The sequence below is a fragment of the Hyperolius riggenbachi genome, chromosome 1 (assembly GCF_040937935.1).
Source record: "Hyperolius riggenbachi isolate aHypRig1 chromosome 1, aHypRig1.pri, whole genome shotgun sequence".
NCBI lineage: Eukaryota > Metazoa > Chordata > Amphibia > Anura > Hyperoliidae > Hyperolius > Hyperolius riggenbachi.
Window position 1 is genome coordinate 582,213,245 of NC_090646.1, and position 27,758 is coordinate 582,241,002.

Below are 27,758 nucleotides of genomic sequence, written 5' to 3' on the forward strand. Positions count from 1 at the left end.
GCTGTCTGTACCATGTCTATGCTATTGTTTCAAATATTTTCTATGTGCACTCCGGTCTAATCTGGTTTTTACCTAACATCAGGGTGTATATAAGATTGACCTGTAAATAAAGATTTCAGATGCTGTTCCACCAATTTAAGTGTTTGTGGTTCTGTATCTCCCAGCTGGAAGAGAGGGTATTCACTTGGATTGGGGGAGAACTTTAACCTGGGTTGCAGATTATTCTGCTAAGTCATCTTGTAGCTGCCTCCGCTGAAATTGAGCTAACAATCTCCTTGACTTAATTGTGGCTGAGACCAACCGTTATGCCACACAATTTATAACCGCCAATCCAAAAAGCTGCCACGCCCATCCTTTTCGGTGGAAACCACTCCAAGTTTCCGAACTTAAAATTTGTTTGGGCCTTCTCCTCAACATGGGTATTGCCAACAAAAATGTATTGCGCTCTTATTGGTCTACACGCCCAATACATAACATGCCCATGTTCTCTGGTGCCATGTCCAGGTCGCAATTTGAGATCATCCTGCGCTTTCTGCATTTCAATGACAACAAAACCTGTCATGCAAGAGACCACCCAGCTTACGACCGGCTCCACAAAATTCGGCCCTCATAGACCACCTGTCATCCACATTTGCAGATGCTTATACCCCTGAACAGAACATCTGTGTAGACGAGTCCCTCGTACATTTTACCGGGCGCCTTGACATCAAACAGTACATCCCAAGCAAGCGCGCCCGGTATGGGGTGAAACTGTATAAGCTCTGTGATAGGGCTACAGGCTATACATCTTGTTTAAGGGTCTATGAGGGAAAAGACTCAAAATTGGAGCCGGTCGGATGTCCTGACTACCTGGGGAGCAGTGGAAAGATTGTGTGGGACTTGGTGTCACCCTTGTTCCATATGGGGTACCATCTTTATGTGGACTTTTACACAAGTGTGGCCCTCTATCAGCACTTAAAGTTAGAAAGAATCCGATGCTGTGGCACCGTGCGGCCTAGTCGCCGGGGCTTCCCCCAACGGCTCGTTAACACCAGACTTCAACGGGGGGAGAGGACCACCTTGTGTACCGATGACTTGCTCTCGGTGAAATGGAAGGACAAAAGGGATGTTTACCTTCTGTCTACCATTCACACAGACACGACAGTACAAATTACACGGGCAACAGAGGTCATTGAAAAGCCCCTTGCCGTCCACGACTATAATGCCAACATGGGAGGGGTGGACTTCAATGACCAGATGTTAGGGCCCTATTTAATTTCCGGGAAAACCAGACGCTGGTATAAGAAAGTGTCTGTGTATTTAATTCAATTGGCGATGTACAACAGCTTTGTTCTCTACAGGCGGCCACACACCATACAATTTTTTAAATATCTGTTCAATTTAAGAATTGCAATCAATTATTCTGACTGATTGTAACATTTCAAAAATCTGACCAATATACCACACACCTGTGTTCAATTTTTTCCCCAATTATGATAAAAATGATTGGATACTCTGACAAAATTGCTAGGGTGTGTATATTAATAAATTGGTAATCTAACACACACCATACAATATTTAGAGAGATTGAAGAAAAATATCTGGCATTCTGGATCGATAAAAATCGAAGAAAACGGGAAATCCGATCGGATTTTTCAGTCGAATGAAAAAAAAGCTTTTGTTTTTTTCGGGAGATCCGATCGTTTTTATCGAATTACTGTAAAATTGGATAATTTTATTGTATCGTGTGTGGCCACCTTAAGGCTGGGAGAACTGGATCTTTCCTTCAATTCCAGGAAGAGATCGTTTCTGCACTCCTGTATCCAGGAGGTGCCAGAGCCCAACCCCCAAATGCAACTAGCCGGCTGCATGGAAGGCATTACACCTACCCGATTCCCAGTACCCCAACTCAACGCAACGCAACCCCAGAAAAAGATGTCGTGTCTGCAGCAAGGCTGGAATAAGGCGTGACACCCCCGTTTACTGTCCCTCCTGTCCTGACCAGCCTGGCCTATGCCTAGGGGAGTGTTATGAGAGGTACCACGAGAAGGCACACTTTTAGAACCTAGGGAACTACAGACACAGCAGTAGGCACACAAGGGTCTCTCAGTGCTATTTCACACTGGCGCGATGCGTTAGGGCAAATTGCCTAGCAAAAGTCACACTTTGCGGTCCCCCCCTACGCCGGAAGTGCTTGACTTAACGCTAGTGCATGCCTACGTTACTGCGTGGCTTCTGCGGCAATTTGGGTCAGCCCGGAAGTCATGTTAGTCTGCGGCGACGCAGTTAATTACTAGGCCGAATGCTACTCTTGTGGTATTCCCTGAAGGTCTGTTTTGGGCGAGACGGTGCGGCGGGCTCGACCGACCGGATAGGCCAGTATGCAGTGTGAAACCAAACATCAGGTTTTGAGAGATCCAAATACACTGGCCTGCCAGAAACCTCTCCTTTCACTTGGGACAGAATGCATAATGTACTTCGCCACATATCTGTGCGATTTGCACTTTGCACATTGACCCAGGTAAGCAAAAAAGTTAATGTTTGGTTACCAATGTTATTGCTTGGTTTGAACATATTTAACCACTCCTGTACCACGTGTTTTTTTTCTGATCGGTGCTGCGTGGGCTCTCCAGCCCGCAGCACCGATCAGATAGCAGCCAGGCCGATCAAACTTCCCAACCCCCCCCCCCCCCCCCCCCGGGGATGTCATGCTGGGGGGGGGGGTCTGATCGCCGCCGGCTGCTTTAGCTTGCGGGGGGCTCTTCAAAGCCCCCCTCCGCAACGCTTCCTGGCCCCCTTCCCTCCCTCCCCCTGTGAGCGGCGCAGGACGGATTTCCGTCCTGCGCCTGATGGGATAGGCTTTAGCCTATCAGATGCCGGAGATCCCCGGCCAATCAGAGGCCCCGGCCAATACATCCCACACTTGTTGAGGGGGGAATTATGCTGGCTACACGGTATGGGGAAGGCGGCAGCACTTCTTATACGTATTGGGCTCAATTATGGTAGCTGTGTGAGGTGAAGAAAACAGTAGTCGGGAAAATACCTCATTGGGCCATTCCCCAGCCTCTGGTTGAAAAAAAATGTTGGGGGGGGGGGGGCAGCAGCAGATGGATTGTACAGAGTTTGGAGCACTTTTTCTTTTTTTAAAACAAAATGGAAGCTGGGGGAGAATTCGTTGGTCAGATCACTTTTACTTATTTCAGCAAATATAGGGGCCCTGAACACAGAACAAGCTGAAAAGGCTCCATGTTATGTGACAGATATCACAATTCTGTCACAACACTACATTTATCATGTTGTAGAGGTAGGTCTAATTATGTGAGGTAAAAGACATGCAAACACACCCCCTTACTTCTCTTCAGAATTTAAGTGTGAGGTATTTCACTACTAAATATCACACATTTTTGTCGAAAATTACCTCATGGAATTACTTGAGGTAAAACTTTACTTAAACTACCAGAATTCAAAAGTTGATTTTCCTCATGAGGTAAACCCAATTCCATGAGGTAATTATTTACTAAATGCTACCAGAATTGAGCCTAATGGGAGGAGTGGAATAGTGGCTGCATGTGTTAATTAAGGTGCGGTTTGGTATAACCTGGGACACCATGATTTGCAGTTCCGCCTCTGCTATATGGATATTCTAATGGCTGTTCTCAACCAGCAGCCAAAGGAAGTGGTGTTGGAAACAAGTGTATGCCCAGGGCAGTGCTATGCTCCCTTCCACTATGGGCTTTGTAGTGGATAGAATAGGATTAATGTAATATAAAAGACTGAAGGGATTGTAGTCAGTTTCAGTTCATTTGTATACTGCATGTGAAGAAATGTCGAGCTCATTTTCATTATGATTTAGACCTTGCGCTTAGAGGTACAGCGGCCGTGTAAATTGAGGAAAGGACAGAACACAGCCCACCTGTACATTCACTCTCTCTTCCCATTTCTTTTCATTTCTCCACAGACAGTTGTTATCAATTCCATGCTGAAGTTCTGCTTTCCTCCTTTCACTTCCTTCTCAGTCCTTTGTTCTGATAGAGTTTCTTCTTTCTTTGAGCCATGTGGTCTGTGGCAGTGTGTGGGGATATTCTACATGCATGACAGGAGTCTGGAGTGTTAAAGCTGCAGACACAACACATTGTCCACAGCTGATAGATTTTAGTGACTGATATAAGGTGGCAAATGGCTAAAGTGGTAAAATTCAATATCACAATGGTCTTTAGAAAGCGCTACAGTCTCTTGCTTATGATGTACCTGAGCTGAAGCTTGGGTACAAATTGAGATACTTACCTAAATAGGAGGAAGCCTCAAGATCCTATTGAGGCTTCCCTCCCTGCTGACATGTCCCCCGTTGATGAGCGCAGCCCCCAGAAGATTAGCGACAAGGCTCCATGCTACTGCTCATGTGCAGCCGTGTGCGATTGCCTACTGCGTGGCCATGCTGCAAGAGGAGGAGCTGTGCTGTGGAGAGGGCCTGAGCTCAGCGAAGGGGGACATGGGACCACAGAGAGAAGCCTCAATAGGATCCTTAGGCTTCCCTCTCTTTTTGAGCTTGGGATCACTTTAATCACGTAAAATTCAAAGCAATATATGGATGCACTATTCCTCAGGTTAATACCAAAGAAATCAATGCAAAAAGTATTTATAGCGCATAAAAGTACCCTTGCACAAAAATCTCCTTGAGCAATTCAACATCCTTCTTATGCCCTTTAATCCAGGGTAGCTCAACCACCACCAGGGCACTTGTTGGGGAACAAACTCGCCCAATCGGTGTGACCATTGTTAGACCGGTGTATATGCGCTCTATACCAGGAAACCTTAGTACATCAGGGCCCAGTGGATAATACGCCAGTGTTTACAGGATGACCTCAAATGAAATAATTGCCCTCATAGTATAATTATGTTATGTAGCTTAACATTTTATTATTAAAATGTACTCGCATGCTGTAGATTTAACACTCCTAGAGATTGCCTGTACGGGCTCTCCCCCCGCTGCCTGCTTGGTCAGGCATCGCCATGCAGCTGTTGGCATTTGCTCTGCAAACTCTCACCATCCTTCGATTTCTGGCTCCGCTGGTCTCCGCTGTGTACTGTACTGAGGTTTCCCTGCAACAAAGCGCACATTGACCAGTCTAAGGGCTGGTGCTCACCAAGAGCGCTTCTGAACACTTTTAAAAGCGCTAGTGCTATGAAAAGCGCTTGGCTAATGTATTTGTATGGGACGGATCACACCAGAGCAATGTGATTTTTTTTTTTTCCCAAAACGCAAACGCAGATCCTGCAGAGCTGTGGGGGCAATTACACCTTGATGTTAATTATAGGAAAAGTGGAAAAAAAAATTTTCAAAAGATCATCTCTTCTAGGTCAAAGTGTAGAAGAAGTATAAAATTGCTAGGCGTAAATAGAAAATCGCTAGACACATGCCTGGAATTACTTTTAAAATTTGCTTCAAAAAACGCTTAGTTTGCGTGTACGTTAGAGATTTTTGGTGTGCATTATTAGCCCTAATGCCTGGTACACACTAGGAGATTTTCTGGCAGATAATCTGCCAGATTGATTATTTCCAACATGTCCGATCTGATTTCTGATCGATTTTCCATTCACTTCTATGGAAAATGGATTGGGAATCAGATCGGACATGTTGGAAATAGGCAATCTGGCAATATATCTGTCAGAAAATCTCATTGTGTGTACCAGGCATTACAGTGGTCACACCAATTGGTTGTTCCCTGGTAGTTGCCTTGGTGGTGGTTAGCTATCCTGGATTAGAAGGCATATAACACATGTGCAAGGAAACTTTATCTTGTGCAAGGGGACTTTTATGGATGAGCACTATGACTACTTTTTGCATTAAAGTGATGAAATGATATCCAGAGTTGATCTATCCTGGTCTGTATATTTACCAGTACCGGTCATGTGTGCCATTGCCGTATATAAATTCATTTGTGAAAATTGCTTCATTAGCTACAGAAACTCTGGTAGCAAAAAACAATTAAGGAAATTATAATTTTTTTATTCATTTCTCATACTTGGCACTTGCATACAGCACTTTACTGAATACATGATAAAATGCACACCTTACTGTTCCTAAAGGTTTGTACACACAAGGGAACCTGAAGTGTTTATAGACGTGTGCTTCACAGTAACTGCTAACGTGTGCGTTTTGCAGTAACTTACTGCATGCAGTGTGTTACCATGCAGTGCGTTACAATGTTGCATGCCTTTATATTGCAATGCACTCGCTGCACTGTGAATGTCCCATAGGTGGTGCATTACAGTGCGGCAAGCCACTTTACAAAGCGGCCGTTATGCCGCGCTGCAACGCACCACTGTGAATGTGGCCTGAAGGCAGTGGCGTTCCTACTGTAGTGCGCAGGGGGGTGTGGCGCACCGGGTGACAGACTGCTAGGGGGGTGTCGCCACGACCCCCCACAGCAGCAGAGCAGGAGGGGGGAAGCAGCGCTAGAAGGAAGGGAAGTGGCGGCAGCGGTGGGAAGGGGGGAAATACCCCCCCCCTCCCTCACCTGGGACCCCGCCTTCTGCCTCTCTCCCCCTCCATAGAGTAGCGGTGGAAAGTGCGGGCTCGGCGGCGGAGAGACATGCACAGAATTACTCACCACTTCCGCTTTCCAAGCGCCGGCAGCGTCATGTCGTCACAGGTCTCCGCCTTCAAAGCCGCCCACTGTGCTTCCTGATTAGCCCACCGCTGCCGCCACTGCCTCTCCTTTTAGTGCTGCTTCCCCCTCCTGGTGCATCTATACTGGGGGCAACTATACCAGCTATACTGGGGGCAGCTGTACTGGGGGCAACTATACTGGGGGCAACTAAACTAGCTATACTGGGGGCAACTAAACTAGCTATACTGGGGGCAACTATACCAGCTATACTGGGGTCAACTAAACTAGCTATACTGGGGGCAACTATACCAGCTATACTGGGGGCAACTATACTGGGACAGCTATACTAGCTATACTGGGGGCAACTAAACTAGCTATACTGGGGGCAACTAACTAGCTATACTGGGGGGCAGCTATACCAGGCCAGCTATACTGGGGGCAACTAAACTAGCTATACTGGGGGGCAGCTATACTAGCTATACTGGGGGCAACTAAACTAGCTATATTGGGGGGTAGCTATACTGAGGGCAACTATACCGGCAGCTATACTGGGGGCAACTATACCAGCTATACTGGGGGCAGCTATACCAGCTATACTGGGGGCAACTATACCAGCTATACTGGGGGCAGCTATACTAGCTATACTGGGGGCAGCTATACTAGCTATACTGGGGGCAGCTATACTGGGGGTAACTATACTTGCTATACTGGGGGCAACTAAGCTAGCTATACTGGGGGCAACTATACTAACTTCATTGGGGCAACTAGTTTCACTGGGGACAACTATATTAGCTTCACTGGGGGCAGCTATACTGGGGGAAACTACTAGCTATACTGGGGGCAACTATACTGGGGCAACTATACTAGCTAATACTTTAAATTACAGTTAGCTCCGCCCTCATCTGGTCATGACCACGCCCATTTTGCCACAAAGCATGCCACAGGTTGTGGCCACGCCCATTTTTTTAGGGGGGGGGGTGTCTTTTAATACCCAGCACCGGGTGCCAAATGCCCTAGGTACGCCACTGCCTGAAGGGCTGGTTTATTAACAATTGCAATTACTTGAAGTTACCCTTATCCTAGTCCCCCCATCTGTGGTGGAGTAGGATAAGGGTAGAGGTTTAAAAATTGTTCCAAACACCTGAATTACATGACTAGCAGCAGTCATGTGAAGGTCAGGTGCTTCTAGTCTACAACAATGTCCTTATGCAACGCCAATCACAGGGACATTAGACAAGAGACAACCGCACTTATTCATTTTAGTAAATTGCCTTCCAGGTTACCATGAAGGATTTACAAAGATCTGGTTATTATGGCAGCACTGAACCACCATGGGTTCAAGCACTGATCAATATACAATCTACAAAATATACAATAGGCTGGAGTATTTATGAAAGAGGGTAGCTACATTTCCATATATTGTGCTGATGCGATGATAAAAAGTAGAGTTTAAACACACAGTTCTTCGTGGACTACGCGTTTAATATGCTGAACGCAAAGCAATTCTTAACAAATTTACAAAGCAAGAAACATCAAAAATATTACTAAAAGGTCAAAAATTAAGCAGAATTAATCACTGCAAAGGGCAAGTAGAATGTGAACAGTTAAGTTACCGGTATCTATGGAAACCAGATTTCTGCAGTCAGATAAGTGATCATGGCCCTTATTCAATTCACTTTTGCTTCAATTCACAAACTGCTGTTCAGTAAAAAAAAAAAAAAAAAAAAAGTTTTCACAGGTGCGGTATTTCCGAAAAAGACCTGTGCATAACATTTACATGCTGTTCCCCTTCAGCTTCTACGTAGCAATCCCCGCATTCTCAGATCCACAGGTTCTAATAATCTAGTCATACCCAGAGTCCACTTGGAAACTTTTGGTCCCAGAGCCTTCTGTCATGCTGCTCCTACGTTTTGGAACTCCTTACCTCAACAGATCAGGACAGCTCCATCCCTGAATGTGTTTAAATCCAGACTGAAAACCCACCTGTTCAGTTTGGCATTTGCAGAAATATAACTTTTGTTGTGTGAATCCTACTACCAATTACTGAATCTGAGAGAGCCTAAGCGCTTTGAGTCCTATGGGAGAGAAGCGCTATAGAAATGTTATTGTATTGTGTTCTGACAGCATTAGGCTTCTTTTCCACGGACTGTTGACAGGCAGTGAAATGCCTCTCAAACTCTCACAACTGCTTACTGCTGCCTGGCAACTGCTTGTTGCTGCCTGGTAACTGCTCACTGCTGCCTGGAAACTGCTTGCTGAGCACATAGCTCAACAGTCCATGGAAAAGAGGCCTTACAATAGTAAAAGGCATCCCCAGAATTCCTTTAGTTGTACATGTTATAACAATGTTGCTCTACTCCCTGTGAATCTGTCTATTAGCCTTTATTAGCATTGTATTTAATAGCCTGTGTTTAGATGAACTCTCAATAAACTTTGCACATGCCATGCTTAGATGATTTCCCCACTTGCTCCTTGGCATCTTCAAACAGGAACCTTAAAAAGCCCAAGGTGGGCTAGAAAAAAAATAGTCTACCTGATCCACAGGGCTGAGCGGATCAGATAGCGCAAAAAAAACGGCGCTCCTGTGGGATGCAATGGCCCACTTTCACTTTCGTGACCTACAGGTCACGATGCTGCATCGAGACACAGTGTGTCTCTCGCAGGGAGGCGGGGGAGCGGCAGGGGGCACAGCCATGGAGAGAGCGCTGCCCAATGGTTTACCTCCGAGATGTTCTGCAATGTTTACCTCCGAGATAGCAACAAATATTGTCGCTAATCTGAGGGGCTATAGTGCGGCGGTGGGGTCAGAGGCATGTCAGGAGGTAGAGAACATGCCTCTGTGTCCCATCTGACCCCCCCCCCCCCCCCCCTCAAGAACCACCTCAGGTTCTGAAGGGCTGCAGGGGAAATCTCTCTTGTGCCGCTCTCTCCTCTGCTGCCTGGGGGGTAAAGACGCTTGACCCTCCCGAGAACATGTCGCAGGGTATCAGATAGAGATGTCGCGACCCTCCGATTTTCGGTTCACGAAACCCGTTCGTGAACCTTCGCAGAAGGTTCGGTTCGCCAAAAAGTTTGCAAACCGCAATAGACTTCAATACGGATGCGAACTTTGAAAAATAGAAAAAATTATGCTGGCCACAAAAGTGATGGAAAAGATGTTTCAAGTGGTCTAACACCTGGAGGGGGGAATGGCGGAGTGGGATACATGGCCAAAGTCCCGGGAAAAAATCTGGATTTGACGCAAAGCAGCGTTTTAAGGGCAGAAATCACATTGAATGCAAAATTGCAGGCCTAAAGTGCTTTAAAACATCTTGCATGTGTATACATCAATCAGGGAGTGTAATTAGAGTACTGCTTCACACTGACACACCAAACTCACTGTGTAACGCACCGCAAACAGTTGTTTGCGTAGTGACGGCCGTGCTGGACTGGTGTGCACCATGGCCAGAGTGCAGTCCGTGGCAGTTTTCCAGCCCATATGGTCGCCGGGCTGTGGTAGCTCAATGATAGAACAACAGTGACTGTCCAGCTGATCAAATTTGGTCTGTCCACAATGAAGCAAGCAACAACCTTATTATCTTCTTGTATGTAGGTAGGCATAGGTAGGAGTCCCAGTATAGGTAGGTAGGCTTCGGTAGGTGTCCCAGTATAGGTAGGTAGGTGCCTCAGTAGTTAGCTAGGCATAAGTAGGAGTCCCAGTATAGGTAGGTAGGCATAGGTAGGTGCCTCAGTAGTTATCTAGGCATAGGTAGGAGTCCCAGTAAAGGTAGGTAGGCATAGGTAGGTGTCCCAGTATAGGTAGGTGCCTCAGTAGTTAGCTAGGCATAGGTAGGAGTCCCAGTATAGGTAGGTAGGCATAGGTAGGTGCCTCAGTAGTTATCTAGGCATAGGTAGGAGTCCCAGTATAGGTAGGTAGGCTTCGGTAGGTGTCCCAGTATAGGTAGGTAGGCATAGGTAGGTGCCTCAGTAGTTAGCTAGGCATAAGTAGGAGTCCTAGTATAGGTAGGTAGGTGTCCCAGTGTAGGTAGGTAGGCATAGGTAGGTGCCTCAGTAGTTAGCTAGGCATAGGTAGGAGTCCCAGTATAGGTAGGTAGGCATAGGTAGGTGCCTCAGTAGTTATCTAGGCATAGGTAGGAGTCCCAGTATAGGTAGCTAGGCATAGGTAGGAGTCCCAGTATAGGTAGGTAGGCATAGGTAGGAGACCTAGTATAGGTAGGTAGGCATAGGTGCCTCAGTAGTTAGCTAGGCATAGGTAGGAGTCCCAGTATAGGTAGGTAGGCATAGGTAGGGATCCCAGTATAGGTAGGTAGGAGACCCAGTATAGGTAGGTAGGCATAGGTAGGTGCCTCAGTAGTTAGCTAGACATAGGTAGGAGACCTAGTAGTTAGCTAGGCATAGGTAGGAGACCCAGTATAGGTAGGTAGGCATAGGTAGGTGCCTCAGTAGTTATCTAGGCATAGGTAGGAGTCCCAGTATAGGTAGGTAGGCATAGGTAGGAGTCCCAGTATAGGTAGGTAGGCTTCGGTAGGTGTCCCAGTATAGGTAGGTAGGCATAGGTAGGTGCCTCAGTAGTTAGCTAGGCATAAGTAGGAGTCCCAGTATAGGTAGGTAGGCATAGGTAGGTGTCCCAGTGTAGGTAGGTAGGCATAGGTAGGTGCCTCAGTAGTTAGCTAGGCATAGGTAGGAGTCCCAGTATAGGTAGGTAGGCATAGGTAGGTGCCTCAGTAGTTAGCTAGGCATAGGTAGGAGTCCCAGTATAGGTAGGTAGGCATAGGTAGGTGCCTCAGTAGTTATCTAGGCATAGGTAGGAGTCCCAGTATAGGTAGCTAGGCATAGGTAGGAGTCCCAGTATAGGTAGGTAGGCATAGGTAGGAGACCTAGTATAGGTAGGTAGGTGCCTCAGTAGTTAGCTAGGCATAGGTAGGAGTCCCAGTATAGGTAGGTAGGCATAGGTAGGGATCCCAGTATAGGTAGGTAGGAGACCCAGTATAGGTAGGTAGGCATAGGTAGGTGCCTCAGTAGTTAGCTAGACATAGGTAGGAGACCTAGTAGTTAGCTAGGCATAGGTAGGAGACCCAGTATAGGTAGGTGTCCCCGTATAGGTAAGTAGGTGCCCCAGTAGTTAGGTAGGCATAGGTAGGTGTCCCAGTATAGATAGTTAGGCAGGGCCTGGCTGGCACAGTAATAACAATTACCAAGGTCCAGCTGCAACAGATAGGGCTGTATAATGTCAGTGAGCAACACACACACAAAAAAAACACATCTGGAAAACATTAGCTCTCAAAAGAGCTGTTGGGGGGTGCTATTTTAGCAATAACAATCAGCCAGGAGCAAGCCAAGACCAAGAGCCTAACTAATCTTTCCCTAGGAAAACAAGTCTGCAGCAGCTGTCCCTAGTCTGTCTCTAGCAGGCACACGAGTGAGTGTAATGGCCGGCAAGCCTGCCTTATATAGGGGGGGGGGGGGCTTCAGGGCTTAGTGTAGCCTGAATGACTACAATGTGCCTGCTGACTGTGATGCAGAGGGTCAAAGTTGACCCTCATAGTGCATTATGGGGCGAATTGAACTTCCGCAAAAGTTTGCTTGGTCCAGGCGAACGCGAACCCCCAAAGTTTGCCTGGAACCGTTCGCCGGTGAACCGTTCACTACATCTCTAGTATCGGAGAAGTAGCAGGAGCAGGGCAGCCATCAAGGGGGGACAACTGACACTTCAGTGAGGGGCCCAGAGTGCCCTCCAAAAATGCTGGAAGGGCCGCATGTGCTGGCTGCGGGCCTGTGGCTTACTACCCAGCAAACCGCGTTCCAGCACTGAGAGAAGAATGACATCAGCTCTTGAACGTGGGGAACAGATGAGTGAGCTCACTACAGCAGACTTTCTATACTGGGGCACCACCTATATCTGGCTACAGGCTACCTATACTGGGCCACCACCTATACCTGGCTACCTATACTGGGGCTGGAACCACCTAAGCTACCTATACTGGGGCACCACCTATACCTGGCTACCTATACTGGGGCACCACCTATACTTGGCTACTTTTACCTCCACTTTTTGCCACATCACGCTGTGCATGCCACTTTCTTCAGTGTCGGAGCCATGCACATTTTTTGCTGCAGTGCACTTCACGCACAGACACGGCTGTGGGGTGGCTAGTGAGCGGGCTCAGCAACCAGTGGGTGGGCCCAGGCCTGATGATGTGTTAGGGGCCCCAAAATTTCTGAGGGCGGCCCTGAGCAGGAGAGAGGGGCTGTTCTTATTGACTCTGCTTCTGTTACTCATGGGATATCGCACTCTGCAGGAATGCGGAAGCTGTTTTTTTCGACACCAAAGAGCTGCCAGTAATTACCAAACTTCTAACTGGGCTTTACCACATGTTCTTATCTTTATGAATTGACATTTTACTGACATGTCACAAGTCGGTAATTTACCTCACTGCTCGGTAATTTCAGCTTAGTCATGTGATAAAAGACTTGATGAATTTACATTTTCCTAAATCCTTGGTAAAATCAGCTGTTTTTTGTTTTTTTTTATTACCGAATGCGATAATGCTTTGTGAATTAGAGGCTTTGGGCCATATGCAATTCACTTTTTCACCTGAGTTTTCTCCTAGGTGATATTTTTAAACTTGTCAATAAAATGCCTTTTAAGCCACCAGAAACCAAGAAGATTAAAAATGATCTCCTAGGTGAAAACTCAGATGAAAAAGAGAATTGCATATGGCCCTTTTTCTCTTATACGTCCTCCTTTTATTATACTTTCACACCTTCTAAATAAATGCCTTTTAAGCCAACACCAAGCAAGAAAATACTCTGCATAATTTTGATAGTACTTTTTTGGCCTACTTTATGCTACTTTTTCAACTGCAGAGTGCTGGAAAGTTGTTTTCAACAGAAGATGAAAATGATCTAATAGGTAAAAAAGTGAATTGAATACGGGCCCATTTCTGTTAGCATTAGCTTACTGAATCAGTCTAGATGTGTCTAATCGGATAACATTGTTTTGTTGTTAAAGTGACACTTAAGCGAAAAAAACCAAACTCATATCATGAATTGGTTGTGTAGTATGGATATTTAATAGAACATTAGTAGCAAAGAAAATGTCATATTTGTATTTTCAAGTATATAGCTTTTTTTTTTTTTTTTTTTTTTTTATTATAACATTGCATCATTCTCTAATAATTGCTGTTTCCACAATACACTCAGCATTTTAATTGATGTCACAGAGCAGGCTAGTGACCCTTTTAACTTTTCTCTGCAGAAAAACCATAACATAAGAAGAAACAATGAGAGATGCTTGAGATAAGTGCTTTAAAAGCCAGTGCTTTATAATGTCACAGAGCTCACAGAAGCTCTTTTTTTTTTTGCATGGATAACAACAGAAGTTTCTTAACTCTTTCTGTACTGGAAACAACATGAGACTCATATCTGTGCTAATAATGCTTTATTTCTTAGCTGTACTACACATACAATTCATTATATCATAAGTTTATTTTCACTTCAGATTCCCTTTAAGGGCTAGTGCACACCGGAGCGGTTCTGGAGCGTTTTTTAAAACGCTTGCAGGGGAAAATCGCTTGGCTAATGAAAGTGAATGGGATTGTGCACACCAGAGCGGTTCGTCTTTCCCCTAAACGCAAACTCCTGTCCTGCAGCATTTTTTAGATTTCTGAGGCGTTTCTGCCTCAACGTTAAAGTGTAGGGAAGTGGAAAAACGCTCTGAAAAACACTAGATCAGAGCGGTTTTCCAAGCGTTTTTGTTACAGAAGCTGTTAAGTAACAGCTTTACTGTAACAAAATATGACATCTGCTACAAAAAAAACGCTCCAAAAAACGCTAGGCATGTTTGGAAAATCTCTCTAAACATGCCTAGAATCGCTCTGAAAATCTGCTTCAAAAACCTCTAGTGTTTTGCAGATCTGCTAGAGCAGAGGTCCCCAACCTGGGGGCCGCGGCCCCCTGGGGGTCCGTGGGCAGATTTCTGGGGGGCTGCGGCGGATCTGGCCTTTCTCCCTCTCCCCCCAGCGGCCGCCGTTCCTGATACCTTATGAGCGGACGGCCGCTTTTTTCCTTATATTCCCCATAGCCCCTCTCCTCTTTGAAGCATCTCGTATTACAGCAGCGCTTGCTGTGCGCATGCTGTAAGGAGGGAAGGAGGCGGGCAGTGTTCCCATGGTAACGGCGATCGCCGCTACAGGAAGCCGCTGCCCTATTTCCTACCCTTCCTTACAGCAGCCGCGCGGGAAGCGCTGCTGTGATACGAGGTGCTGCAAGAGGAGAGGAGCTATGGGGAATACAAGGAAGCGACCGCCCGCTCGTAAGGTAACAGGAGCGGCGGCCACATGGGGGCTGTGCGGGGGAGAGGAGAGGCTACACTGGGCTAACTGTACTGGCGACACTGGGGCAGCGATACTGGGCTAACTATACTTGCTATTCTGGGATAACTATACTTGCCATACTGGGCTAACTATACTTTCTATTCTGGGCTAACTATACTTGCTATTCTGAGCTAACTATACTTGCTATTCTGAGCTAACTATACTTGCTATTCTGAGCTAACTATACTGGCTATTCTGGGCTAACTATACTGGCTATACTGGGCTAACTATACTTGCTATTCTGGGCTAACTATACTTGCTATTCTGGGCTAACTATACTTGCTATACTGTGGTAACTGTACTAGCTATACTGGGGTAAATATACTTGCTATACTAGGCTAACTGTACTTGCTATACTGTGGTAACTGTACTAGCTATACTGGGGTAACTATACTTGCTATACTAGGCTAACTGTACTTGCTATACTGTGGTAACTGTACTTGCTATACTGGGGTAGCTATACTTGCTATACTAGTCTAACTGTACTTGCTATACTGGGGTAACTACTGGCTATACTGGGGTAGCTATACTTGCTATACTAGGCTAACTGTACTTGCTATACTAGGCTAACTGTACTTGCTATACTGGGGTAACTACTGGCTATACTGGGGTAGCTATACTTGCTATACTGTCTTAACTGTACTTGCTATACTGTGGTAACTGTACTTGCTATACTGTGGTAACTGTACTTGCTATACTGTGGTAACTGTACTTGCTATACTGTGGTAACTATACTTGCTATACTAGGCTAACTGTACTTGCTATAGTGTGGTAACTGCACTTGCTATACTGGGCTAACTGTACTTGCTATACTGTGGAAACTGTACTTGCTATACTGTGGAATCTGGGAAAAAAGGGGGGGGGGGGCTGCTGCCGCCGTCACACTAGCCATGCCCACTCACCCCCCCCCGCCCCCAGGGGGGCCCCGGAGAAAATTTTGGTCGGGATAGTGGGCCCCGGGCTCAAAAAGGTTGGGGACCCCTGTGCTAGAGGTTTTTGGTGTGCACTGGCCCTTAGACTGTTCTAAGCAGATCGAGTCCAGGTTTTGTCAGACCTCGCTTTATGCTTTCAGTAGTCATGTAGGTTGTTTAGTGTTTCTGTTTTTGAAATACAAGTAATCAGAAACAGGTAATCCAGAACTTTCTTTATGTTGATTAGGAGTTACTTCTTCTTTCACTCTGTGATTTGGATTTGTCCTTTCTGTTACTCCTTGTGTCTGTAGATCATGCTTCTCTTTCTCATAACTCCTCTTCATGGTGCTTTGATGTTCCTCAGGGTCATCTTCTGAGTCAGAGGGGATGGCTTCCTCATATATTTCCTGAGTGTCCGTTGGCTCCTCCTCCTCATCTTGTGAGGAACCACCCTTTATACTGTCCCCATCTGACATGTGACATGTCTCTTTAACTCTTCGATTTCTGGACAAGTCAAAAGGCTCGTTTTGTTCCACACTGCGCAGGACAATTGATTGGGAGAGGCTTGCTCTTCCTCTACTCAGACCTAGAGATAGAAACAGATGGAATCATCAGGGGTTTTATATTGAAGTCATTCACATTTTGTATTGCATAGCTCCCATCTGTCCCTCTTTTGGAGGGACAGTCCCTCTTTGGGAACAAAGTCCCTCTGTCCCTCTTTCTTCCTCATTTGTCCCTCTTTCAGAACTGATGTAACGATCTGTGTAAATATATGTATTTTTGTACTGAACAATGTGTTCCATTGACTCTAAACTTTATTCCTGTCCTTTAAATTGATATATCTTTTATTTTCAAATGTTAATATGAAGGAAAATGAATCAGGATAGAGAGGAACAGTGTGGTTTGAATTATAAAACAACATACTTTTCCTATGAAATCTTTATGGTATGCGTGACAAGGGGTGTGCCGGGGGCGTGATTAGAGGAGTGGCTTAAGTGTCCCTCTTTCTTATCTCAAAAAGTTGTGAGGTACGGTATTGTAATTATTTTCCAAAAAGTCAAAATGGTTGTGACTAAAAATGAATGTACCCACCATACTAGAGAGATGAGTGACAATCAAAAAAATATCTTAACATTCTCATTAACTAAATGAGGGAACTGTACGCTGAAACTAGCAAATCACTAAATGTAATTTCTTGCTAAATATTTGCTATAAACAATCAATTCTGCAAAGATGTTTTTTTGTAGTGTCATGCTATGAAAATGTCCAATGCAATTTGAAGCTAATTACAATATTCCACAACTGACTGTAAGCCTACGTTGCACTACATTTATAGTCTGGAATCCGTACACTGTTTTGCACTAGTTTTCGGTACAGACGGCACAGTTGCACTCCACTCCTTGCATGGATAATTAGCTGCACATGCCACAAACTACTGTTGCTTATTTTGGACACTTGTGCAAACCACTCGACTGGGACTAGCGACACTCGCAGTTTTGACAGTGTCTGTTAAGGTGCGTATACACCTTTGACTTACGTCGCCCATCAGGGATCGGGATCCAATTCCCTTAGGTGACATAGCTGATCTGGCCAGTAGAGACAGCTCGTTCTGTTGCTTTGCGGGTGGGGGGGGGGGGGGGGGGGTAATGGAGCATGTGTGATGTCACAAGGTGGGCAGCATGAACAACGAAGTTGGTTGGGTGAGTTGACCTGCCGTGTGGATAGCTCGCGGGTTGGGGGCTGCGGTACACATGTTGGACTATCGACTTAGACGATCGTTATCGGCCGCTTCAGCTGACTTAAATCAAGCGTGTGTATGAGCCTTTGTGATCAGTGAGGAGTAGCTCAGCTTTTCAATTTACATTTTCAAGGTAACCAAACTAAAGTACAATGTGCCTTTAATCATAATTTGTAGAGATTCAATTAAAGGGTTGTTTAGTAATTTAATCTCTACAGGATAGGAAACTATAAGCTACATGTGTGCAACTATTTTATATTTCCTTGTTTCAGACAAAAGATTGTCCTGCACCAGTAATGCACAACCATTGACCAGCAGCTTAAAAATTGGCCATACACAATCAGATTTTGAACTGCCACACATCAAAATTTACCAACTCTAAAGTAAGGTTCACAGTGGAAGTTGCATTGCGTTCCCTGTGACAGCAGGAATGCAATACAACGAATCGGGAAAGCAGCACAGCGAATGAAAAGTATACTTCACTGTACTGTTAACACGGGCGTCATGGGGTAAGAGCACTGCATGCAGTGTATTGGGGTGCTACACTCTGACAGAACGCACACGTAATGGCTGCACTGTAAACATGGCATTGCTCTTGTATCGCAATGCGATAGTTTGCATTACAATGTGGCCATTACGACGCACTGCAATCCCCTACTGTGAACTTAGCCTTATGTAAAGTGAAAACCTACCTACAACACATTCAACTTTTATCTAATCTGCTAGACCTTCTAACTACACAACTGTACTTATAACATTTTGTTAATATGTCAGCCTGAAGACGAGAGCTTTAGGACTTCACAAGCGTAATGTAATGCATGCTTGGAGGAAAATACTAAAAGATAGTTGAATTCTCTTGCAGCATTCATCTGTGTCAGCAGCTTCCTGTAGGCATAGTCATGTGACTACAGACCATCGAGAAGGAAAGACTTAATAGTTTCAATACAAAAAATACTTTTCTAGCTATTTTATGCTACAGGAAATTGAGGACATTTCTTTATAAACACGTATGTGGTGACTGTAGTCCTGCTTTCACAGTTCAGTGTATTAGTAGAATGGTTGGTACAGCTGAATTCTGAATGTGTCGAAATTCTAAAATTTCCATTGGAATTCCATATTTCTGAATATATTTTCACGCAAAACAGAAGGTTAAATATGGTTAGTGCAAATGTTTAAAAATATGTTCACAATAAGTTATAATTTTGCTTGGAATGTTTTTTAATAAATTGTTGGAATTCTGTGAATTCCACATTCCGCATTTGAACTTGAATTTCTAAATTCCACAAAATCTGCATGTTCTTCCTTAATCCTAATACAATCAGGTCCATGAAAAGCAGATTAAAATGTTTTTGTTTCTCTGCAGCTACCAGAGAAGGGGGGGACCTGTCTCCAAAACAGAGCGATGCCAAAGCCCCTCCTTCATTTCAAGGGTTCCATCTCAACCACTATAGGAACAAGGACTCTTCAGGCCCATTTGATTGGCCCACTTCTAAGATGCATGCAAGTCTGATTTTTCTTTTTTTTTACATCTTGGGGCCAATGCACACCAAAAATCGCTAGTGTAATCGCAATTGCTAAGCGTTTTTTTTAAGCGATTTTTCAGAGCGATTATAGGCATGTGCCTATTGATTTCTTAGGTATGCCTAGCGATTTTTGGAGCATTTTGGTGTAGCAATTTTTTTTTAATCTTACAGTTTAAGCTGGACGTGAACAGCTTTAAAAAAACAAAAAAAAAAAACGCTTAGAAAATCACTCTGATCTAGTATTTTTCAGAGCAATTTTCCACTTTTACTATACTTACATTGAGGCTGAATCTCTTCCAAAATGCTGCAGGACTCGCGTTTATGTTTGGGAAAAAAAATCACATCGCTCTGGTGTGATCTATCCCATTCAAATACATTAGCCAAGCGCTTTTCGAAGCGCTACGTCTTAAAAAGCGCTTAGCATTGCTCTTGGTGTCTGGGCTAGCCCTCATTGACCATCTCTATACACTATTGCTATGCAAAGGTAGCACACAGCTTTGCAGAGACGCCAAAGTCCCATTGCCTAGAGATAGTACTCTGGTCCACAGCCCACAGCTTTGCAGAGATGCCCAATTGCTAGTACCTAGTGACAGCACTCTGGTCCATTACACACAGTTTTGCAGAGATACCCAAATGCTAGTACCTAGTGACAGCACTCAGGTCCATTATCCACAGCTATGCAGAGACACCCAGGTGCCAGTGCCTAGTGACAGCACTCTGGTACACCCCATATTATCATACAAGATCACCATAATGGAAGCAGGATTGCAGCCGCTGTTTACCTTTAGAATGATATCCTCTTTCAGTGACTCCGTGTTTGACCTTCATATGCCGGGTGAGGTTGCCTTTCAGGGTGAATTTGCTGGAGCAGTATAAGCACTTGTAAGGCTTGCTGTCTGAATGGAGATGCATGTGGCCCATTAGATTGTGCATTCGGTTAAACTCCTTCCCACACAGCTGTGGAAACACAAACACTGTTGTAAAGTGTTATATAGAAGAAATGGTTACACATCTCTAAACATCGCAGTTATCTAAATCTTGTTCAGTTTATTATGAGCCGTGGCCCATCATGCAAAAAAAAAAACAACCTAAGTAGTTTCAGGTGAGATCCTTGTAAAAGGTAGCAGGAAAAAAGAGCGCCGGCTGAGGGTGGACGAAAAGAGCGCCGCCATAGACTTTAATGCAATTATCGATAATACGGTGAAAGAAGCAGAAAAAAGGGCGCTGCGATAGATAGCGTTAACAACATTACAACATTATAGTTTTTGAAGTATGTTATCGTTTTAGAAGCTTGCAACGTTATAGTTTTTGTCATATTATTTTGTTTATATGTACAGATTTTACGTTATCATAGATATTATCGTTACTATGTGTAAAAGGGTGTTTCTGCAGAGGGAGTGGTTAGGGTTAGTCACTACCAGGGGGAGTGGTTAGGGCTAGTCACCACCAGGGGGAGTGGTTAGGGTTAGGCACCACCCAGGCGGCAGTTAGTTTTAGGCAACACCAGGAGGGGTGGTTAGGGTTAGGTACCAGCGTGGGGGTGGTTAGGATTAGGCACCACCAGGGGGTAGTTAGTGTTAGGTGCCACCAGGGGAGGGTTCTGCGTGAGGGTAGGGTTGGGTTAAGCTCTAATGTTGAATTACGGAAAGATATTTGACGTTAATATCTTTTCATTATTATTTCTCGTCTGTTTTTACAACGGTAATTATCATTAACAAAGCTTGACAACTATGTTTATCATTATCAAATTTTGTTAAAAAAACTGCACCATTTCGTTATCAAGTTAGGCCCTTTTTTCATGGCGCCCTTTTTTCATGCATACTTGTAAAAGATTTAAAAGCCCATGCCACAATGCAGTGATGTATCGTTAATGCTATATGTCCAGATCTCTGTAAGGTGGGTGTGGAGCTTCACCAGAGTTTTTGGCTTTGTATGGCCTTCATCAGGCTAATGTATATAGGATCTTTATTAGAATTAGAATTAGCTGGAAATGAATTTAAAGAGGAACTATAATCAAGGATTGAACTTCATCCCAATCAGTAGCTGATAACCCGATTACCGTGAAAAATGTTTCCCAAATAGATCATCAGGGGGGTCTGGGTCTGATGTCAGGACCTAGGTCCTGACAGTTTCCTGTCCGTGAGCCTTGTTGCATTGTGGGAAATAACAGCTGTTTCCAGCTGCCAAGCAACCAGTATCTCCCTCTTTGCACATGTATATCTATTAAATAAAACATTTTTTAGCCTATCACATTGCTAGGGGGTGTGGTTATAGATAATGGCAATTGGTGCTGTCTGTTTTTTTCATGTCTGCCAGTAGTAAAGATGATTACATGCCCCATGAAGAGATGGACTAGTCCAAAACCTGTCACTTCTGTCAGATTTCTACTACCTACTGTAAGTTACAGCATTATAGGAGAAAAGAAATTTATGGCTCGTTTTACTCTGGAAAAAAACGTACTTCTTATATGTATATGTTTGCACATATTTTAAATTTTACAATTTTTCGCCATAGTGCCCCTTTAAGGCTCTGTTCCCACTTGACCTGAGAACTGACTGTCCATTCACCGTTCATTGCCAAACCGACAGTGAACATCTCCTATTTTATAAATAGCAGCTGTTCACACTTGTCACTCTGCAATGGATCCGCGGGATCTGTGGCGTTAAGCGGTATTGTTTTTGAACAGACTGCGCCAGGACTCCGGTGCATACAGACACGGACATTCTGGTGCCCTAAACTCTCCGTCAAAGCTGCAAATATCAATGTGAGCCAACAGAACCATACTGCAAGTATGCTGGCTGCCCCATTCTCTTGGGGACCCAGCCATCACCTCTTTCCCCTCCTTTCCCCTACCTGGCGTCTCTGCACTCACATCCTGTAGCTTTGCTGACATCCATGCTAGGTTCATAGAGAGCTGGTTGGGAGAATTGAATGGGACTGCGCAACAAGCCGCCTATTAGCACACTGTAGCCTCAAGTCTTGCGCCTAGTGTGCCTAGTGCTAAAACCAGCCCTGGGCTGAAAGACTCGATACAAGTATTATATGAGTACTGCTTACTTTCATTGTTTAATCTCTATAATGGAGAGGTTGTCTTTTCCAGACAACTGAGAAAGACTAAAATTCTGTGTTACTTTTACATTTCCGATTGCTTGTACCTTGGCATATTTTCTACGTATATCTGTTTATGTCTTTCTTTATCTGTCACTGTGAAGAAACGCGGAAGAGCCGCCGCTGTAAGTCAGCGGGAGGCGGCTCTTTCTGCGCATGACATAGCGGAACGCAGAAAAACCGCCGCGTCGGACAGCGCGCATAGGCCTGATGCGAGTGGTTTGTCCCAGCACGGGGAGGCCACCGCCGGTGCTGATAGCGGTGTGACCATCCCCGCGCACAGGTCAGCAAATACATTACAAGACAGTACTGGTGTGGCTGGGACTGATAGTCCACCAAGGTTCAGAATGACGCGTGTGCGCGCAGCGAGGCAGGGTTTATATAACAGTCAGAAGTAGGTCAGCTGACCAGGCTGGTCAGCTGACAATTGCAGCACCATTCATTGGTCCAGCACTGAGGGAGGTGCTGGGCAGCTCTTGTGTATATATAGTGCTGGCTGTTCAGTTGCTGGTTGTCTGGCGTTGCGATCACAATGTGGTAGCACTCAGACCTGAGTCAGATCCTAAAGTGTGCCGGGACCAGCTGGAGCTGTAATCCTACACTTAGCTAGATTCTATAGATAGTCTAAAGTACTAGTTTGATTGTGATTATCTGTTATGACCTTCTGCCTGCCTGACTATTCTTCTGAACTCTGATCCTGTACCTTGCCATTCTGATACTGGTTGCCGAACCCCGGCTCGTCCTTAGACTCTGCATCTGCCTCTTGATTTTGTACCTCGATATTTCTGATACCCTGTTACCGAACCCTGCCTATACTTTAGACTCCGCCTCTGCCTTCTGAATCTGTACTTTTATCTGTCCGTGTGTACACGACCTGGTTTGTCCGACCTCGAGAACTAACCTCACAGCTAGAGGCAGTTCCTAGATCTGTTAGTGACACCCCCTCCTGGGTGTCGCCTCCGTTCTGTCCTTCCTACCTTCAGCCTGACTCCTCCCCCGGGAGAGTCCAGGTCTACGGAAGGAATCTGCATTGGTGCAGTACTCTCTGCCGTACGGAACTTGGTTCTGAGGCTCAATCCTCAAAGTATTACAGTTGCACTCAGGTGTCCAGAGGTTAGCTTATATATCTGATTATCGGTGATACTGTAGATCATCTATAATCTGCTATATATCTGTATTCCCAGTGATACTGCAGATCACCGGTAATCAGATCCTCTCTGTGTTACACTGATCGTTACAGTCACATGTGCAGATACAAGTGTAAATATAATTGGCACCTCTACACCATTACATTTAATTTAATCTCTAAAAAGGGAGGATTAAAATCAAAAATATATTATATAGTGGTTAGTGGGAAGTGTACAATACTAAGCGGAGTCACAGGAAGGGATGAAATCCGGGCCGAGGCGGAGGCAAGAAAGGCTCCAGCCTCAGGGCGCAGTGTAGGAGGGGGCGCACAACTGACTCAGCTATCATTCCCCTACTGTTTGAAGCAGAGAGAAATAAGAAAATGGGATACATGGCAGTGACTGCAAGCCAGATAACTAGAGATTAAGGTGTTAGGGGAGGTTGGTGGCCCTGGGGCACCTCTTACTCTAATATCAATCAGTGTGTGACGGCTGGGGTGGGAGGGAAGGAGGGGTGTACTTTGGTGTCTCAGCCTTGGCTGCTGGAGGACCTTGTCCCGGCTCTGGGGCCAGGACACGCAGACGTGGAACAAGGAAGTAAGGGTGCGCGGCGCACTATCTCTGGAATCCAGCGGGCGGTACGATGCACCTGAAAGCCACCCAGATGGCTCACAATCAAGGTTGAACCCGTAAAAGCTCTGAGCGTGTTTTATAGATTCTAGCATGTGAGTGTTTAATCTTAATTTTAAAGGGACCCTGAACTGAGAAAATAATCGGAATATGGACTTACCTGGATCTTCCTTCAGCCCCCTGTAGTCCGTGAGGTCCCTCTGTGTCTTCTGGGTCCCCTCCCTGGTCCCGCTGGCAGCTCCGTTAACCCAGCGACTTCAGCTGAAGTCAATCACGCACTCATTGGCACATGCCCAAGAAGACTGAACCAAGCATGCACAGGAGGCTTACGCCGATGGGTACGTGATCGACTTCGGCCAAAGACGCGGGTTAATGGAGCTGCCAGCAGGACCATGGAGAGGACCGACAGGACACGGAGGGAACTTGTGGGCTACGGGGGGCTGAAGGAAGCCCCAGGTAGGTCCATATTGTTTATTTTCTCAGTTCAGGGTGCCTTTAATTTATGGTTTTACACTATGGAGGCTGTTGGCTTATATTTTCTACGGTGAACTGCACATGAACACCCCAAATTAAGATCTGAAGAGGAGTCTCATAGAGCAGTCTCCCAGTCTCATAGAGGGTCAGTACATAAGGGAAAGTGTTCCACCTTGAGGATGTGGTGGTGGTGATTCACTAATTGTGGCAAACCTGTGTCACGGACCTACTTACCTTTTGGGACATACCTAATACCAGATTGGTCTCTTTTTGCATGTGCACTTTGTTGTTTAGCATTGTGTTATTTGAGTAAAGCTAAGCGCACCTCCATTGTGGACAAGCTCATTAATTTGCATGTATATAGCTGTGTCTGTTCCAACATCTTGTAAGCAAACAGGATTGAGGTCTGACGATGGTTGCAGAGCTGAAAGCTTACTCTTATTTTTTAAAGTTAGCCAATAATGGTATCATCAAGATTCAAAACTTCTATATTATAGTGGGAAGTGTGACCTGCATAAAACAGCACCATCCATTAGAGCGGGGATGTCAAACCAGTCCTACGAGGGCCGAGGTCCTCACACATTTTTGAAACAGCTAAAATTAATTGATGGGACTGAATCAGGAAAGGTGTGGTCCATCAGGTAGAACACACTTCTCCATTTCTCTGTCCATCCTAAACACTGGCATGGATCTGTCCCTCCAGGCCTGGAGTTTGACACATGTGCATTAGAGGGCAATGAACAGCATATTTTCTAAGTTCAACATTGTTCAGTGCCCTAAGTACAAAAAAAAAAAAAAAAAAGGACAAGGAAAAAGTAATAAAAGAAAAAGCACAGACAGACATGCAAGGAATGTTATGTAGCACATCGGCAGGCACCTGACATCAACGCTCTGCACAACACCATTCTTCCCTTCACATTCCCTTTGAGAACCAAGCAATAAAAACCAGAGGCCTGCAGAGAGTTACAAAGGCTGCCGCTGGGCCGTCTTCCCTCAGAAGAAGGGTGTTTCTTTCCTTAGAGTGCCAGAGAGAGAAACCCAGAATGAAAATGACTGTAAACTGTCCAAAATGGACCGTGAGAAAACAGGAAGCTTCGAGAAGTATAAGAGAAAGCAAGATGAAATCTGTGTGCAAGGCAATCCCGGGAGACATGCGAGCCATTGTTATGAAGGCAGTTCAGTGCCTTATATCCTTCCTTCTCCTGAGGAGGAGCTGTATGCCAAAATGCTGCTATCTGGTCATTGCCTTAATCCTGCTGAACACAGGCCAGATAAAGAAAGTCAACGCCACCTACTTCGCTTTGAGTTCTGTGCCATGTTGGCAGGGGGTGCTCTAAAGCCAAAACATATTTCATTTGTTCTCTCTCCATTATTGAAGATGAAAGCAGAACATGCAGAGTCTGACAAATGGAGTGTTATCGCCTCACCAGACAAGTGTGACTTGGGAACTGGAGGCTCCTCTGTGTTCCCCTGTAAGCAGTAATGGTCACTAGACATCAGGGGACACAGGCAGCGCTAAGGCACAAGCTGTTCTGAGGAGAATTAGGAAGGAAACACTTTGTTACTGCGCTGTAATTTATTAGTATGTGTTCCATCGTCTGTACAGCAGGAGGGAATCACTGATGTCTGTGGTACACAGAAATGTAGGCAGATGGAAAAACAATTAAATAGAAGTGGTGTACTGGTTAGTAGCACTCTCGACTTGCAGCGCAGGGTCCCCGGTTCGAATCCCAGCCAGGGCACTATCTGCACAGAGTTTGTATGTTCTCCCTGTGTCTGTGTGGGTTTCCTCCAGGCACTCCGGTTCCCTCCCACATCCCAAAAACATACAGAAAAGTTAATTGGCTTCCCCCAAAATTGGCCCTAGAATACGATACATGCACTACACGATACATACATAGATACGTGACTATGGTATGGACTAGATTCTGAGCCCCTCTGAGGGACAGTTAAGTGACAAGACAATATATACTCTGTACAGCGCTGCAGAAGATGTCAGCACCATATAAATACTAAATAATAATAATAAAGGGTACTCCATGCTGATGAATACTACCCTGTGATTTTTAAACACAATCGTACTGGGGTCTTTTCAATTCCAGGCTTGATATAAAGTTTACTTGATGGGAAAAAGTGCTTTTTCTGCCAAAGCCCAGTGGCTCCATGCTACTACTGTGCAGGCATAATGCTTCTCGGGGTCCCAGCGCTGGATCCGTGGTCGGGAGGAAGATGTGGGAAGCCCTCCAGAGGCTTCCCTCTACCGAGATACATATTATTATTATTTAGTATTTATATAGCAGGGGTGTCAAACTCCATCAAGGGGCCAACATCTAAAGCCAAGTCTAAGTCGCGGGCCAAATTGTTTATTAGGATTTAACATTTATTGAACAATCTCAAACTAAGTGGCATAAATATAGCAAAGGGGGGGGGGGGAGTAGGGGGCCCTCTGCCCCCTTCTACAGAGTAGTGCAGTTTAATATTTACCTGCCCCACTGCTGCTTTGGCAGAAAAGGATCCAGGTGCTCCCCAATATCAGCACAATGAAGAGTATAAAGGAGGCACCAGGATGCCATAAGCACCCCTTAGATTCAGGACAGTTACAGGGGAATTGTAACACCGTGTTTACCCGAACATAGGACCTCCCCCAAAAACAAGGCCTAGCTTATATCTCAAGCATGCTTGAAATATTAGACATCCTTACAATAAGACCTAGCTGGCTGCCCAATGTCCTGGGCAGGGGGCAGGGGGCTGCCATTGTGGACCAGGTCCCCTCTGGTAACAGGGAGGGAGGAAGGGAAGGGCTTTACTGGGCTGGGGGTTGCCACTGAGGACCAAAATGATAAGCCCTCCCCAAAAATAAGACCTACCACATTATTTGAGGTTAAAAGTAATAAAAGACAGTGTCTTTGGTTTGCGGAAGAAGCTGGAAAGATGACACATACTGTAAATGGCATTGGGAAGTTGAAATTCACTACGGGGTACAATGGAACCGTGGGGGACAATATGAGGGGGGCATTGGAATGCTGGGACAAACTATGAGGAGGACATGGGACATGCAGGAGGTGGGGCTAACTGCTCCACTGTGTAAGAAAATGGTCGGGACAGTAGCTGCTGGGGGGAGGGGGGGCAGGACTGCGGGTGGGGCATGCAAATTCAGGACAGTCTCACCAAATCATGACTGTTATGAGCTCTGGAGTAGAGTTGGGCCGAACCTCCGATTTTAGGTTCGCGAACCGGGTTCGCGAACTTTCGCGTAACGTTCGGTTCGCGTTAAAGTTCACG

General features: G+C 45.4%; 1 protein-coding gene across 1 annotated transcript in view; it reads right to left on the reverse strand.

The window, feature by feature from the left end:
* Positions 1–15,467: 15,467 nt before the first annotated feature.
* ZNF366 (zinc finger protein 366) overlaps positions 15,468–27,758 on the reverse strand; it is a 36,396-nt gene continuing 24,105 nt past the window's right edge. Inside the window, exons 4-5 of the mRNA XM_068248274.1 lie at positions 19,920–20,094; positions 15,468–16,462 (exon numbers count right to left, since the gene is read on the reverse strand). Of these exons, the coding sequence (XP_068104375.1) occupies positions 16,041–16,462; positions 19,920–20,094 (597 nt within the window). The 3' untranslated portion in view covers positions 15,468–16,040. The remainder of the gene's footprint in view (positions 16,463–19,919; positions 20,095–27,758) is intronic.